Source organism: Natrix helvetica (assembly GCF_964273705.1).
Source record: "Natrix helvetica genome assembly, chromosome: 1".
Taxonomy (NCBI): Eukaryota; Metazoa; Chordata; class Lepidosauria; order Squamata; family Natricidae; genus Natrix; species Natrix helvetica.
This window is the reverse complement of record NC_138548.1, coordinates 33225450-33240540: the sequence shown is the minus strand read 5'-3', so window position 1 is coordinate 33240540 and position 15091 is coordinate 33225450. Positions and strand designations below refer to the sequence as shown.

At 38.8% G+C, this 15091-nt stretch overlaps 1 protein-coding gene across 5 annotated transcripts in view; it reads right to left on the bottom strand.

Moving 5' to 3' along the window:
- Positions 1 to 997: 997 nt before the first annotated feature.
- The window catches only part of SYT16 (synaptotagmin 16), a 121267-nt gene continuing 107173 nt past the window's right edge, over positions 998 to 15091 (bottom strand). For 2 of the 5 annotated variants that reach the window (XM_081969202.1, XM_081969201.1), the window contains exons 5-6: positions 13864 to 14053; positions 998 to 6495 (exon numbers count right to left, since the gene is read on the bottom strand). In XM_081969202.1, the coding sequence (XP_081825328.1) occupies positions 6182 to 6495; positions 13864 to 14053 (504 nt within the window). In that variant the 3' untranslated portion in view covers positions 998 to 6181. The remainder of the gene's footprint in view (positions 6496 to 13863; positions 14054 to 15091) is intronic. The other 3 variants (XM_081969203.1, XM_081969205.1, XM_081969204.1) reach the window with 3 other exon arrangements.

Sequence of the window (15091 nt, the reverse complement as noted above, 5' to 3'; positions counted from 1 at the left end):
TGCGAAAAACTTGCATTTTTACCTTCCCCCAGACCCCAGAAGCACTCTGCAGGTTTCAGCAGGACTGAGGGAAGGCAGGAATGCCCCCATTTTTGTGAAAAACGGGCCATTGTTTTGCAAAACGGGGGCTTTTTGGCCTTCCCCCAGCCCTGCTGAAGCCTGCAGAGTGCTCCTGAGGGCCGGGGAGGACAAAAACTTTTTTTTATTACTTATCTCTTCAAAATCTTGGTGCATCTTATACACAGGTGCGTCTCATAGTCCAAAAAATATGGCATGTAAAGATCTGCTGTTCCAAGAAGCAGCAAAGGGGTTTATATGGAATTACAAAATTTAGGCAGAAAGATGAGCTCAATATCTGGTTTTGTTGTGGTCACATTTTCTGTATTAAAAGATTCTAGCAGAACAGTCTCTTACTCTTAGATTACAAGATCTTAATCTGGGAACCAAACATGGCAGTTCCTTGGAAGCACACAAAATATAGGTAGTCCTTTACTTATGACTGCAATTGAGCCCAACATTTCTGTTGTTAAGACAGACATTTGTTGAGTTTTGCCCCATTTTATGACTTTTCTTGCTGCAGTTGTCAGTGGTCTGTTTCAAATTTTGTTAGAACCTCTTCTGTAGGTGTGGCCTGATTTGTGGGAGTGGCTTGCTGGCCATGTTACTGGGTGAGAGTGGCTTTCCAGCCATGTGACCGAGTGGGAGTCACTTGGCAGTCATATGACTGGGTGGGCGTGGCCAACATATAAAATGTGGTGAGACTCACTTAACAACGCTCTTGCTTAGCAACCAAAATGTTGGCTCAGGAACTCTGGCATTTGAAGCACAAAAGTCTTAAAGCTGTCAAGTTACAAGACCCTTGCACCCCTAACCCTTTAGAAAAAAAAACCCAAGGGTGTTCAAACTTGACAGCTTTAAGACTTGTGGACTTCAACTCCCAGAATTCCTCCTCTCGCTCTTCATCTTGATGATGTGCGGACGGGCGGGGGGAGGGAGCTAGAACCGGTTGTAAACGGCACTGTAGATTTGTGGAACCTATTCTATAGAAGAGATTAGAACAGGCAGGAACCCACCGCTGTGTTAAGTGAATCACTGCGGTTGATAAGTTAGTAACCTAAGCAAACTGTTGTAATTCGAGGATTGCCTGTAAGGCGGGCTGAGACATAATTGCCTGGCAAATCATTCTCTAGTGGAAGAATAGCATGGCAAGATGGCATGCTGGTTCTCTGAGAAAACCATGAACTATTTTCTGCTCTTCACTGTAGGTGGTATGCAGTCTCAGAATTAAGCTCAAAGAACTATGTTTAATATAGTTTGCAATTCTGGAAATCTCCTAAGACCTTCATAGTGTTCTCTCTCTGCCTGCCTTTAATTTTTTTTTTGCTCAAAACTCCTTTGAAAAACCTTTAAGTCTTGAAAACGTATCCAACTGAGTGGAAGCATTAAAAAATTGTCCATCCTTTTTTATCTCTATAGTGCTTAAATGGAGACTGAAGACGCTTTGTGGGAGGAATCAGAATTTTTGGCAAAAACCAAAATCAGTTTACTAATCCCTTCTTCCTAGATTTTTTTTTTTAAAAAAAGCTTCTAGTTTGACCTACAGCCCAGGAATTTCCTGGGGTGTTCTCTCATACAAGTAGTAGCTGGAATCAATCTTGCTTATTTTTTTGAGATTAGTCAGGTGGCCCCATGCAGTTTAAGTGTCTACTTTTTCCCCTGTGCTTTTAGGTAACTCAACTGTCTGGCAATTTCTTCTGAATTTTCCATCTCTGCCCTACTTCATACTATTTATTTTCTTCTGCATCTAGCAGCATCTTTCTGTAGGTCAAAAAGAGCAAGAGGGCAAGTCAGTTGTCCTAATGCAAATCAAATCCGTTTTGTGGGTGTCTGCTAATGTCAATGCAAGTATAAACAGGCTGAGACATCCATTGCAATGCCACAATCATCATCTTGCTCATTTTGACCCCCCCCCAACAGATGCCTTCCTAATTAAAAAAAAGACTTACAAGGGCCATTATTAAGTTCCAGTTTCTTCCTAGCACTGTGTAACGGAGTGAGCTCCCGTTACTTGTCCCAGCTTCTACCAACCTAGCAGTTCAAAAGCATGTAAAAATGCGAGTAGAAAAATAGGAACCACTTTTGCTGGGAAGGTAATAGTGGTGCGTGCGCCTTCAGCGTTTAATCATGCTGACCACATGACCATGGAGACATCTTCAGATAGTGCTGGCTCTTTGGCTTTGAAACAGAGATGAGCACCGCCTCCTAGAGTCAGGAATGACTAGCACATATGCGCAAGGGGAACCTTTACCTTCTTCCTAGAAATGAAATTTAAAGTAATTTCTGTTCCTGGGCCAAGTTACTTCCTAAGCAGCTCCAAACTCAACTCATTTCACTGGTTATCGTCAAACACTGTTTGTCCATGGTTTCTTAGGTCATAATTGGCTGGATTCACCCTAAAGCCATAAATGATGGTTTATAAATCTCAGTTGGCCGGCTTTTCTGCAACTCACTATAGCTGAATTCAATTAGGGTGATACATAGCCATCCTGCACAGCCTGGAGAATTATAGATCCACGTGCATGGCAAAATTATTGAGAGAGGCATTTGAAGGATCTCACTGCAGACTTGTCTGCTTTTACACAGATCCATCACTGAATGAAAAGGTGGGCTTTTGGCATCACAAATTAGCAGGGATTCATCATGTGTTCCAACAGAAGCCCCCTTCATCCACCCTGGCGTTGGCACTCTCCCTAGTGAATTTGGCAGGCAATTAAAACAGGAGGTCCTCAGAGATGGATTGCACAAGCTGTTTCCGTGAGATGGGTGCCAAACAGGAACTTTCCTGTGCAACCTTTGGAACAATGCAGGGAAAGAGAAGCTGCCTTAACATGCTGTATCTGCTGTTGTTAAAAGATGAACTCTTTGATGCTTTGGGATACATTATTATTTCCTATTTAACAGAGTGCAACACAGATTACTCATAGCTTATGGGCCCCTGGGTGATTTCCAGAGGGTGAAAAAATGCAACCTATACATTTTTGGCATGCAGCTTGAAAAAGGAGACATTGGTGAGATGTCCTCTCTAACCCCGGTTCCGGAATGGTAGCAAGCGATTTTTTTCCCCATTGAATAAACAGATTTTTAAAAAGAAAAAAAGATGAGCAGCATGCAGTACTAGGCTCTTGATCTCATCTGCATTATCAAGAAAACTTGATCTCTCTCTTCTCTCAGAAGCAATTGATTTTTTTGAGTTTCCGCCAATAAAATCTGCACGTTTCCATGTAAGGAAAAGAATATTTATGAAGCAAAGAAGCCTTCTAAATTTTTAGATAATAAAAGTATAATCCACAGTATGCCTTTTGAAAGAGATTCCTCTGTTCTCATACATGGGTATGCAGTTCTTCAATCAACCTATTTTAATTTTTGTTCTTGAAAGAGAAACCAGCCATAACGACGTATCACTTTGTAAAATGTTTGCGCAAAAACCTAAAAGGGACATTCCTCTAGAAAGCCCATCACTTAGTGGCCGTCTACTGTAAATTTTTTCCAAGCAGAAGATGCTGAATTCGATCTCCAGCACTTTAGAAAAGAGCTTGGAACTTGGACAGGAAAGCTTTATATCCAGACAGCCTATTTTCGTTGTTCCCAACACGGCACCTACTGAGGTGAAGTACTGAGGTAAAGTATCCACAGATACTTCACTTTCCTTGGTATTTCTCAGGCTCCCTGTCCCATTGGACTTTTTACATTTAAGAACAATTATTTTATTAAAACATGGGAACAATATAAAATGTAGGAAAATAAAAATATCAGGAAAATATGACAAGCTATGCTATAAAACCAAGTACCAGCCTCCAACCCTCATTTTTCTTTTCTAACAATGCCTTTGAGATTCAAATGGCCCTTTAAGCTTCCTTATAATATAGAAACAATAAGCAGCTGCAAAACCCCTGTAGAATTAGAAAATGTGCCAAGCGGATCCCCCAAAAGACAAAGATAATTGAGGACCCTAAATGGTGTCCAGTAGGATGGGATACCTAGGAGGACAGGCAGTAGTATGGTGAATTAGTGTTCTGTAACAGGTTCCCCCCCCCCCCAATTGTTTTAATAAGGAAGTTCCCATCACCAGCATCATATTATAAATATACACGCTGGTCCATTTCTAAGATGGTTTTGAAGTTTATTTACAAGTTCATTAAAATAGTCTGTTTCTCAAAACTTTTTTTTTTTTTTGCATGCTGCAAAAGCTCCTATGTTGCCTCCCAGAGAAGTCAATTTTCAGGAGTGGTCGAAAGGTATCTGAGTACATTCCAGAGTCTCCTAACAAAAGGAAGCAGTGGTGGGATTCACTTACCTTCCCTACCGGTTCACTAATGTGAACGCACACACGTGTGCTCACTTTGCTCACACGTGTTGTGTCTGCGCATGTACACCACCTTCTGTGCATGTGTAGTGCTCGCGCATTACGTCGGGGCGGGTGGGTGGAGACCCCCGCAGCCGCCGCTACCCGAACCGGAGAGAACCGGCTGAATGCCACCTCTGAAAGGAAAGTGTCTTTTTTTACCACTATCATCTATGTAAATAATCCCTGAAGCTCTATATTTTCCTAAAATCAACCTTTCCCAATCAGACGTCTTCCTAGTCAAGAACATCGTAATTAAAGTTCTGCACATTCGGATGGCACTAGATTCAAGAGAGTTGCTATCAATACTGCAGGCATCCAGTCTCTTGATTTCTTTTTTTTTAGCATTCATATAGCTAGAACTGCTAAGAACTGGCTTCCATGGTGATAACAGTAATAACACATGCATGCCTATGGAGAACCTAATATAAAGCACAAGTGTTTGGTTGCTCCTAAGAGAAAAGAACATTATATATTAAAAGGAATATCCCACATCCACATGTTATTTCATTGCTGTCATGGACATTAAAAGCCACAACAGCCAGGTTGAAATACAGCTATCTTTCTGGGGGGGGGGGGAACAAATACAGTAAAAGCAGCACACTGGACACTCCAAGTTCAATGTTATTTTATGATTAAGTTGCATTAATGATAATATACACATATCTGGTATATCTTGGATATATGTGCACATGGTTCAAGCTAAGCCTTTGGGAAGTCTCTTTTTCTAAAGAGAAAATTTTAAATGACTATTTGTCAGGAATCAAAATTCATCTTATTTATTGCAGTCAGAGAATTAGGACTGAGTGGGTTAGGCCAGAAACCATCCCACAAAACTGTCCAAATACAGTGGAACCTTGGTACTCAACTGCTTTGAAGCTCATTGAATTTGGTGCTCAACACATTTTAACGAGATAATTTTTGTCCCAGTACTCATCGTTTGTTTAGTACTCAATGCAAAAACTAGAACTGTTGTTGGTGTCAGTTGCCTCATGACTCACTACCTTTTCCAGGTGAAACAAAGGGTGATGTGTTAAGCATGCTCTTGTCCTGTGCACATCCCTTTGCAGTGTTATGCTAACTTGTGTGGTCTGAATTTTTGAGCTCCCTCACCATCAGTACAGGTAAAGTGAAGTTTTTATTTTATTTAATCTAAGTGTTTATTTTGGGGGTTATTTCTTATGGAAAGTAATGATATAGAACCCTGTCTTTTTACATACTGCCTTAATATGTGCATTGTCTTTGGTTTGGGAATGCATTACATTTATTTACATGATTCCTTAGGGGGAAAATTGTTTGGTAGTCATCATTTTTCGTACTTATCGCACCACCCGGAAACAATTAACGATGAATACCGAGGTACCACTGTATACCATTTTCATGATCACTATTTCATGATCATTTTTGCAGGCTTTCCTCACAACAAAGGCACATACCTCACCCAACCAAATTTGGCTCTTTACAGTGACATGGCCAAGAGCAAATCTCATTACCAGTGAAGATACCGGGATGATATTGAACACTCAATCTCAATTCTTGACGGGCGAAGGGAGAGCATACAGTTCTAACCCAATTTGCTCACCTGTTACTTCAAGCAATTTTGTATAACTAAAATACAAGGGCAATAACCTAACAGAATGAAGAGCATTCACTAATGCTCTTCCATTAGTGAAGAGCATCAGAAGTCCAGTTATAATAGAAACTGATGATATAGTCCTTTGTGTGTCAAATGGTAGGAAGACGGATGCCCTGCACCTATTGAAACTGCTGAGATTTCCATTAAGACTCCAGGAGCATATGCCACCTACACACTTGCTGTGTTTTAGATTCCTTCATCTCCTGCCAATGACTTAACTCTTCTTCTCCACTACTGTTCTGACCCATAGAAATCCAGCCAATCATCTCTTTGCGCTTTATACTGCGGCGATTGTAAATGGAGATCATCAGGGTGACGTCCGAGAGCTGGAACAAGGCAACTTGGAAGATGAACGTCTCTTTGTAGATAGGATTGGGCTGTCCTCGTCGAACAGATGTCTTGCAACGAGACATTTCTTGACCGACAGAGTTCAGAAGGCAGAGTTTCCCATAACTATCTGCAGGCAACATTAAAGTGGTAAAAGTTTATTTATTTATTTCTGTCCTGTGTTTATTCTTTTCACAAATAACTCAAGACGGCAAACTCCCACCTTCCTCCTCCTATATTCCCAACAAAAACCCTATGAAGTGGGTTGGATGGATAGCGAGTGACTGGCCCCAAAGTCACCCTGCTGTTTATTTAGAGAAAATATGCCTGCTTGTTTCTCTTTTTAATATATCATACAGAGAAGCCACCAGGTTGCCTAAAGCATTTTGCTTTAGCTGATTGAAATCATGGCATCATACAAAAAGCAAATAAATCAAACATTAATGCTTAGGAATATGCAGCAATTTTCTTACAAGCTTATCCTAGGATGTCCTCTTAAAATGCAGCCTGTAGGCTTTTCATTACATCATATGAAAAGCCTACATTTTTCTTTATGGATTGGGTCTTTTTTTTTTAGTATTCTACTCTCGGGATCGCATCCTCCCACATACATCCCTGCGGCCAATTCGCTCACACAGGGAGGGGCTTCTCCTGGTGCCGTCCACCAGGCAATGCCAACGGGCGACACCAAGGAGTAGGTCCTTCTCTGTGATGGGCCCAACCCTCTGGAATGACCTCCCCCCCGACATCAGAACCACTACTGACCTCCGCTCCTTCCGGCAAAAATTGAAGACTCACCTGTTCCGATTAGCAGGCCTGGCATAACTACAACTGTTCCTCCTGGTAAATGTACTATTAACTGGTTATTTTAAGGGTATTGTTTTTAATTTAATCTGTATGTATTTTAGGGGTTTATAATTATATTTATATATATTGGCTCTGTACAGTTCTTTTTAATTCCATTTTTAACCTCCTCCATTCTAACTGTACATATTCAATTCTATTTATTGTATTTTGTTATATTCTTTTCATGGACTCCCTTTTGGGAGAGGGGGCGGTCTAGAAGCACAGTAAAATAAATAAATAAATAAATAAATAAATAAATAAATAAATAAATAAACAAACAAACAAACAAACAAACAAACAAATAAATACTGAAGATAAGGCATGAAATTTCATTTCAGGTATGAACAGGCAGGCACACTTTAAAACCAAGGATATCCTGCTTCTTTTCAAAGAGTTTTGTCCTCTCTCATTACTTATTGTATGCATTTATGCCATAAGAACAAGGGCCATCTGTACTTTAAGGTATATATGCATAAATAGGTAAAGGTAAAGGTTCCCCTCGCATATATGTGCTAGTCATTCCCAAATTAGGAGGGCGGTGCTCATCTCCATTTCAAAGCCGAAGAGCCAGCACTGTCCGAAGATGTATCCGTGGTCATGTGGCCGGCATGACTAAATGCCGAAGGTGCACGGAATGCAGTTACCTTCCCACCAGAGGTGTTCATAGTTTTCTACTTGAATTTCGAACTGCTGGGTTGGCAGAAGCTGGGACAAGTAACTGGAGCACACTCTGTTGCACGGCGCTAGGGAATCGAACCTCTGAACTGCTGACCTTTCTGATTGACAAGTCAGCATCTTAGCCCCTGAGCCACCGCGTCCCTTATATGCATACATAGCCCTGTGTATATATTGTATGAGAAAGAAATGAAGCCATTTAGGGAAAAAAGAATTTAATATATGTTCAGGATTACAATTTATGTTTCGGAAATAAATTCCCAGACAAGATGTCCAAAATACTGAAGCTTCAATCAATTGTAGCCTGTTGAGATATGCATGGTCACCAGCTTCTTTCGAACCACAAATATGTGTATTGGGGAATGACCATCTTCTTCTCTTCTAATGAAGCCATGTGATGATTTGAGCAATCCTCTCTGCTCAATGTATGTATGTACATGCATGCATGCATGCATGCATGTATACATACATACATACATACATACATACATACATAATACAATACAATAGCAGAGTTGGAAGGGACCTTGGAGGTCTTCTAGTCCAACCCCCTGCCTAGGCAGGAAACCCTATACTGTTTCAGACAAATGGCTATCCAACATCTTCTTCTATATATACACATACACATACATACATACATACATACATACATACATACATACATACATACATACATACATGCTATCTTTCAACTTTCAGAACAGAACACCCTAGGCAAGCACATACACGTATCATATTAAATACATAAAATATTATTTTTAATCATGCCTGGCGCATTCTCTGGAGGCTTCTCCTGAAGGATGGCATAAAGTTTCTGGAAATAAACCCCAAAAAATAGAAATACAGCAGAGAAATTTTATACTCAGTAAAGGCCAGTATGGTATATTGGTTAAAGACTGGAAAAAAAACAGGTTCAAGTCCACATCAGCCATGGAAACTCATTGTCACTTATTCTCCTCTCTCAGCACACCTCTCATTTTACAAGACTGTTATTTACAGGAGAAAAAGTTGTGATACAACAGAAATAAAACAAATATAGAGGAGGAGGATAAAGCATAAAGCAACAAAGAAAATTGTAACAACAGAGGGAAAGACGACACTGCTACTCGGAGGCTGGAAGTTTGTGTATTGGAAACAGAACACTTTTACTTTCCTCACTGATTATTCTGGCTTGGCACTTCAAGGTCTCACTGTTTTGTCCATAGAAAGTGATATCAGAAGAAAAGCATACAGATGTTCCTTTGAAGTATGCCTTTAACCAGAAAAAGTGAAAATAAGACCTTATTGTGAATTTATGCTTAATCTTGTAAAAACCTTACAAGCCAGAGCAGCAGTGTTTGTCAGCTTGAGATAATGGCACAATCTCAACAGTAGAAAGAAACTTTAAGTTTTCAAAAGATACTGTTAGAAATTCAGAAATTATCAAACACATTTGAGAGGACAGAGAAGAAGTTGGAAAATCTAGAGCATCTAACAGTAAAATATGATGAAGAAGTTGGAGATGTTTATCAAGTGGAAAAAGTGGAGGTCAGAGTCTTAAAAACCGAAGAGAAAAATGACTATAAAGAAATTAAATCCGCTGATACCTATGGTGATTGGCTTGTGTCTGGAAATGGAAAGAGTGGAACACGGAAAGAGGAATTAAATGGAGGGGAACTCTACCCCAGATGGCAAGATACAGAAGAAGAAAAAATAAAAGAATTTATGGATTTAAAGAGAGAAATTTTGTTAGCAACATTGTTGAAAACGCCACTGACAATTAAAGATAAGCTAATTAAGGAAACAGAAGAAGGGCATTGAAACTACATGAGATATTTAATAAGCAATGAGTTGCAAAGAGGAGTCCATACAAATTTGATTAAGGAGATGATTAGAGGACTGATACTACAAATGGCAGAAGACATGAGATTGTTTTGCTACTGGAAAGATATAGGTTGATAGATGAAAGGGTACAATCTAAAACTAGTTAGACTTAGTGACAATAGATATAGTTAAATAAATAGTTGATAGTGATAATAATGTATACATGTGTATTACTATGATAAGTAATAATTGGATATGAATATTGAATGCTACCTATGAAAGGAAGACTATATTTTTTTTGTTATATATAAAGCTTAATAAAAATAATTAAGTTAAATTTAGTTAAGATTTGTTTATTGGGGGGAAATGTTATGATAAAGGACACAGTCAAATAAAGGAAGGATAATGATAACAATGTATATATATATGCATGGGTACAACATAAGGAAAGTAGATGTAAATTGTAAACAGTGATTTGGAAAGGAGGATTAGAATTTTTTGTTACTAAATATTATATATGTTTAGCTAGAATAGGTCATAAGGATTCAGTGTTATTGGAGGATTTTAGAAATAGCAAATGAAATGCCAGTATGTGGCTATGTTTTAAATCTTGATATATTTTATAATGAAGGACGTTTAAACAATGAAAATGGAGGCATGATGATGGTAATATGTATAAATATATCTGAGTTAAAGTACTTGAGTTAATATGAATTATGGTTGATGACTGTGGAAGAGATGCACGAAAGTCTTTTGTAACCAATTGATACACTTTCTACAGCATGTAAAGAAGGAGGATTCTTTGTGTTGTGTCTGTTTTGAAAATTAAAAATAAAAATAAAAATAAAAAAAAGAAATAAAACAAATATAGATGTTTCACTAGCCCCTAAATAGTAGCACCAAATGAGTTTCTCATGGAGAACATTCCACAAGCACCATAAAACAAAAGAGGGTTAGTCCCAGTGAGCCAAAGGTGAGCCTAAACTTAAAAAAAGCCTTCTACTTTCCAGTAGGCAATTTAACCAAAATAATGTATTGCTCAACTTGACAGAATTCCCCTCCAGTCATTTAGAACTGAAGAAGCTTCTTGGATGAGAAGCAAAACTTTTTCAAAGGAAAAAAAAACAAAATAAGAAAGTCTGTTGCCTTTTGGGAAAAAAAAACACCTTTGGAACAACTCTATAGAATCTATTCTGTGCAGAAGTAATTTATCGGTTCAGAAAAAAAAAAAAAACAGATTATCCCTGGCTGGAAATTCCAATTTAAAGGAATATGATTGCCATGATGGGACTTGCCATGATGAACATGAAGGCACACCATGATGGAGGTTGATCTTCCTCACTGGGAACGGGGCAGAAATCTTCAGCTGGGGCTCAGTAGAACACCCACTGCTTGTTTAGCGAACACAAGAACTTTGGCCCTCATATTGCTGACTCAATCAGCTCCTCATAACATCACATGCTTCAGCAGAAAGCAAACAGAACAGAAGCTAAATATAGGAAATAAAACAGTTTTATATGATGCACTGAAGAAACTGAATTTGCTTTGCAGGGCTGGGCCAGTAAGTGTTATTAAATCTATATGACTATCTCAGTACTTGGGACAAGGCGTTGGTCTTTATTTTCCATGCTCCACCAGGAAGCCTTGCCTGAAAACACAATACAGCTGTCTGTCCACCACAACTTTATTCATTCTGAAATATATATTCTCTGTATTTATCAAACTGGACACATCTAGAATACATCAAGTGCTGGGCAAAAAAATTCTAGCAAATCGCCTCACTATAAGCCCTAGAAAACGTATCAATAACGTAGACCTGACCCTGAGGCTTAGGATTCACCCTTGACAGCATGTCAAAAACGTAATAGGTTGATCCTTTTCATTACGTCCTGCAACAATATTTATCCTGGTATTTCTATTTGGGTTGGCTTTCCTGTGACAACCATGGACATTTAGGCCACTGGTCTCCTAGCAAATTTGTGAGAAGAAACTGCCTTCCTCCTCTGAGCCAACTAAGAGAAGATCCTTCTCAACCGGCACAGTACAATTGCCAATTTTGAACTCCTTCTAGCCTATGGCAACCAGACAAGTAATTAAACACCAAGCTGGGTTGAGATAGACTTTATTCCATGGCAGTGTTACAACATATTCAAAAAAAGGCCATCCTCTAATCCAAAAATTTACTTGGCAGGCAGGCAGGCTTTATTCCGACTTCTAAAAATGTGAACTACAGTTTTTATAAGATTTTTTTTAAAAAAATAATGAGCTCAATTTGGAAGGCAGCAAGCCAATCTCCTATGACTCAAACTAGCTTATCTTTCCATTGTTCACATCCCAGAAGACAATGGCTTCACTATAACAAGCTACAGTACTTGCTGCAATGGAAGTTTGACTCATTTATATCTCCTACGCTTCCAACCTTTTGCCATGTGAAACATGTTTGATAATATCTTCTGCAGACAAAGGTTACATCTCAATTATATTTGGTTTTTTTCAGAGGAAGTCCCATCCTTAGTCTAAGCCAGCATTTCAGATTGGTGTTTTTCACTGCAGAAATGTGCTCTTTTGCATATTATTGTTATTATATTTGCACAGTAGAGATAATAAGCTGGGGATATCAACACAGGCAAGCAAGGCTCTAATTATCATATGAAACCTGGATTTTCTTTTTCTTTTGAAGAGTTGTAATGCCTGGGGCTTGGTTTTGTTTCACTCTCTTGGCAGATTTTTTTTTTGCCTTAGTCAGTGTCTTGTGCACTGTTAGGCACACACCTTTTTGTTGTCTGTTTGTTATTTCACAGTTAAATCTATGGTTTTAAAAGAAAGCATTTTCACAGCACCTTTCCGTAAGCATTAATTAGCAATGCACGAAATCATCTCATTCCAATCCTATACTGTGCACTATTGTACATTCTTTTTAGGAGAAACAAAATAATTTAAAAATGCAAGCTGAAACAAACTAAGTAGTGGGGGAAAGTGAAATCATACTAAGAAATACTGTTCCTGCATTTGTGTGTATTCCTTAGGAAAAGTGGAAGAGAAAAAAAAATCGAGTAATTCAAGCAAAAAGAAAAAGAGAAACAAATGTTTAAAATCCTCACAGAGATACATTCTTGGTCTTCTCTTTCTCTTGGCCTAATCAATTTCAAAAAAAATATATATCAGAAGAGACAACTGGGAAAGAGAAGAAAAATAACATGTGTCTGGATCTAATGTAACAGATTGTGCTTAAAGGTGCCTGGCAAGCTGAAGAAAGATTTCCAAGAAATCAAGCATTCTTTCAAAATACTTGAAAAACTAGCGAGCCAACATACCATGCCAACTTCTCTATCCTTTAGCTGACCTTCTCCAAAGCAGCTTTTAGTCCAAGGCCATTCTAGTCCATAGCCAAATTTCTGATGTCCCTGGGCCAGTGTTTCTCAACTTCAGCAAATTCAAATGTGTGGACCTCAACTCCCACAGCTCCCAGCCAGAGGAAGTTGAAAAACATTGTCCTGGAGCCTTTAGCCCAAGACGTCAGGTAAAAACATTCCTACCTGGTCTAATGTAACCACCAATTCTGGTCTAGCTCTATAGCTGCTAAAGCAACTCATTACTCAGAAATGCCAAAATTACCCTAAACACCCAACCTGACTCTACTGAAGCATAGGCAGCTCTGAATGACCAAACTGGAAACTGAAGGGTGAAATCACATTCCTCAAAAATTCTGTACTGAAATGCCAAAAGAGAAGCGCAAATGGCAGAAGATGTTTTTTGTGGTTTGGAAGAAAATATATGACTAGATCCTGGAAAACCAAAGCGTTTAGGGTTTACAATAGAGAAGTTGTGTCCTTCCTTCCTTCTCGAACCTAAACTGGTCTTGAGGAGCAGAGCAAACCCAATCCTAAATATTTCATGCTAGAGTTCAGGAAAAGAAAGGACTTGCTTCCCACAAACAGGCACATTTCTATTATTTCTAATTACATTTCAGATTTTTTAGGCAACACCGCCCCCGCCCCCCCACCCCTGTCCTATTTGGATTCACAAATGGGACATACACACCCCAAGGTTAGGCCTTTCTTTCAAAATGCCTCCCAGTGTTTGTAGGGTGGTTCTTTTTTCTTATCAAAGAAGCAAGGCAATGATAGTCCACGTTCTACATCCATGAGCCCAGGAGGTCATATTTTTTATGTACCTGGTGGTCTGTTAATGGCAAGGTTCCGGAAGTGGCTGCCTTTGATCATCTCAACCGACAGTCTGCCTGTTGTAGCATTGTAGGATAGTCCTACTAGCAATTCTGGAACTCCTCCATGGGACAGAGACTGGGTTGAAGAAGCACTGTCACTGTGAGAGATGGCCGAGAGACTCAGTTGGGAGCCTCCACTCTGTGGATGAGGAGATTTTTTTTAAAAAAAGCCAACAACAAAAAGTATTAATTAGAAATTAAAATTCTTCAGTATTATACAGAGATATCCACTAAAACAGGCAGTTAAAATTAAAAATATAGAAAACTACCCTGGTCATTCTATTGCAACTGTGATATGTGTGTCTGGCATAAATTTAAAACAGAAAAAAAAAACGGCAGCATAATCTTTCACAGTTAAATACCTCAGTTCACAGATGCCATCTACCAGGTTGACCTTACATGTTTATTTAGGTGGCAAGAGGCACCCATCATTTTATTACAATGGAATGCATATTTGGTAAATTGCAATAGCTGGATTCATACAGCATGGCAGACCACAAACAACTTTTTAAATCAGAAAGGCCAGGCAGATTACATTATAGTGAATCAATACTTTGTAATTGGTTCCATTTGCCATAGGAACCCTGTAGTTCCCCATAGCCATCATGTGAGTACCCAACATGTTCTCAACATGCACAATATGCCTTCAGAGAAATAAGTTCCCTAGTTTATTAATAATCATTCACTTTTTTCCTTACCAATAAAGGAGAATATTTGGGGCTTATGGTTGAAACGGGGTGCTCTTGTTTTCTTGCAGATGTTTTATTACCCAAACTAGGTATCGTCATCAGTGATAGTTTGGGTAATGAAACATCTGCAAGAAAACAACCAAGCTCAAAGAGCATCAAGGATCCATCACCTTTTTCATTCTGTTTTGCCCATCCTGAAAATCTCCTCAATACCCATTTTTTGTATGAAGTCTTTGCATGTACCCATAGTTTCATACCAGCTTGTATGTACGGTCAGTCTATGCATGCCATTTTACTATTGCAGGTTTTGATACCACTAGGTTTTTGGATTTCAAATGTTTGAAGGGAAGTCTAAAACATCTGAGGGTGGGAACTAGATTTCATACCATTAACTATTTATAGCTTTTCTGAGTCAAATTCGTGAGAATTATTTTATAGGTCAATTTTGACCATTCAGTTTATGAACAGTATGTAGTTCATGGCTGTAA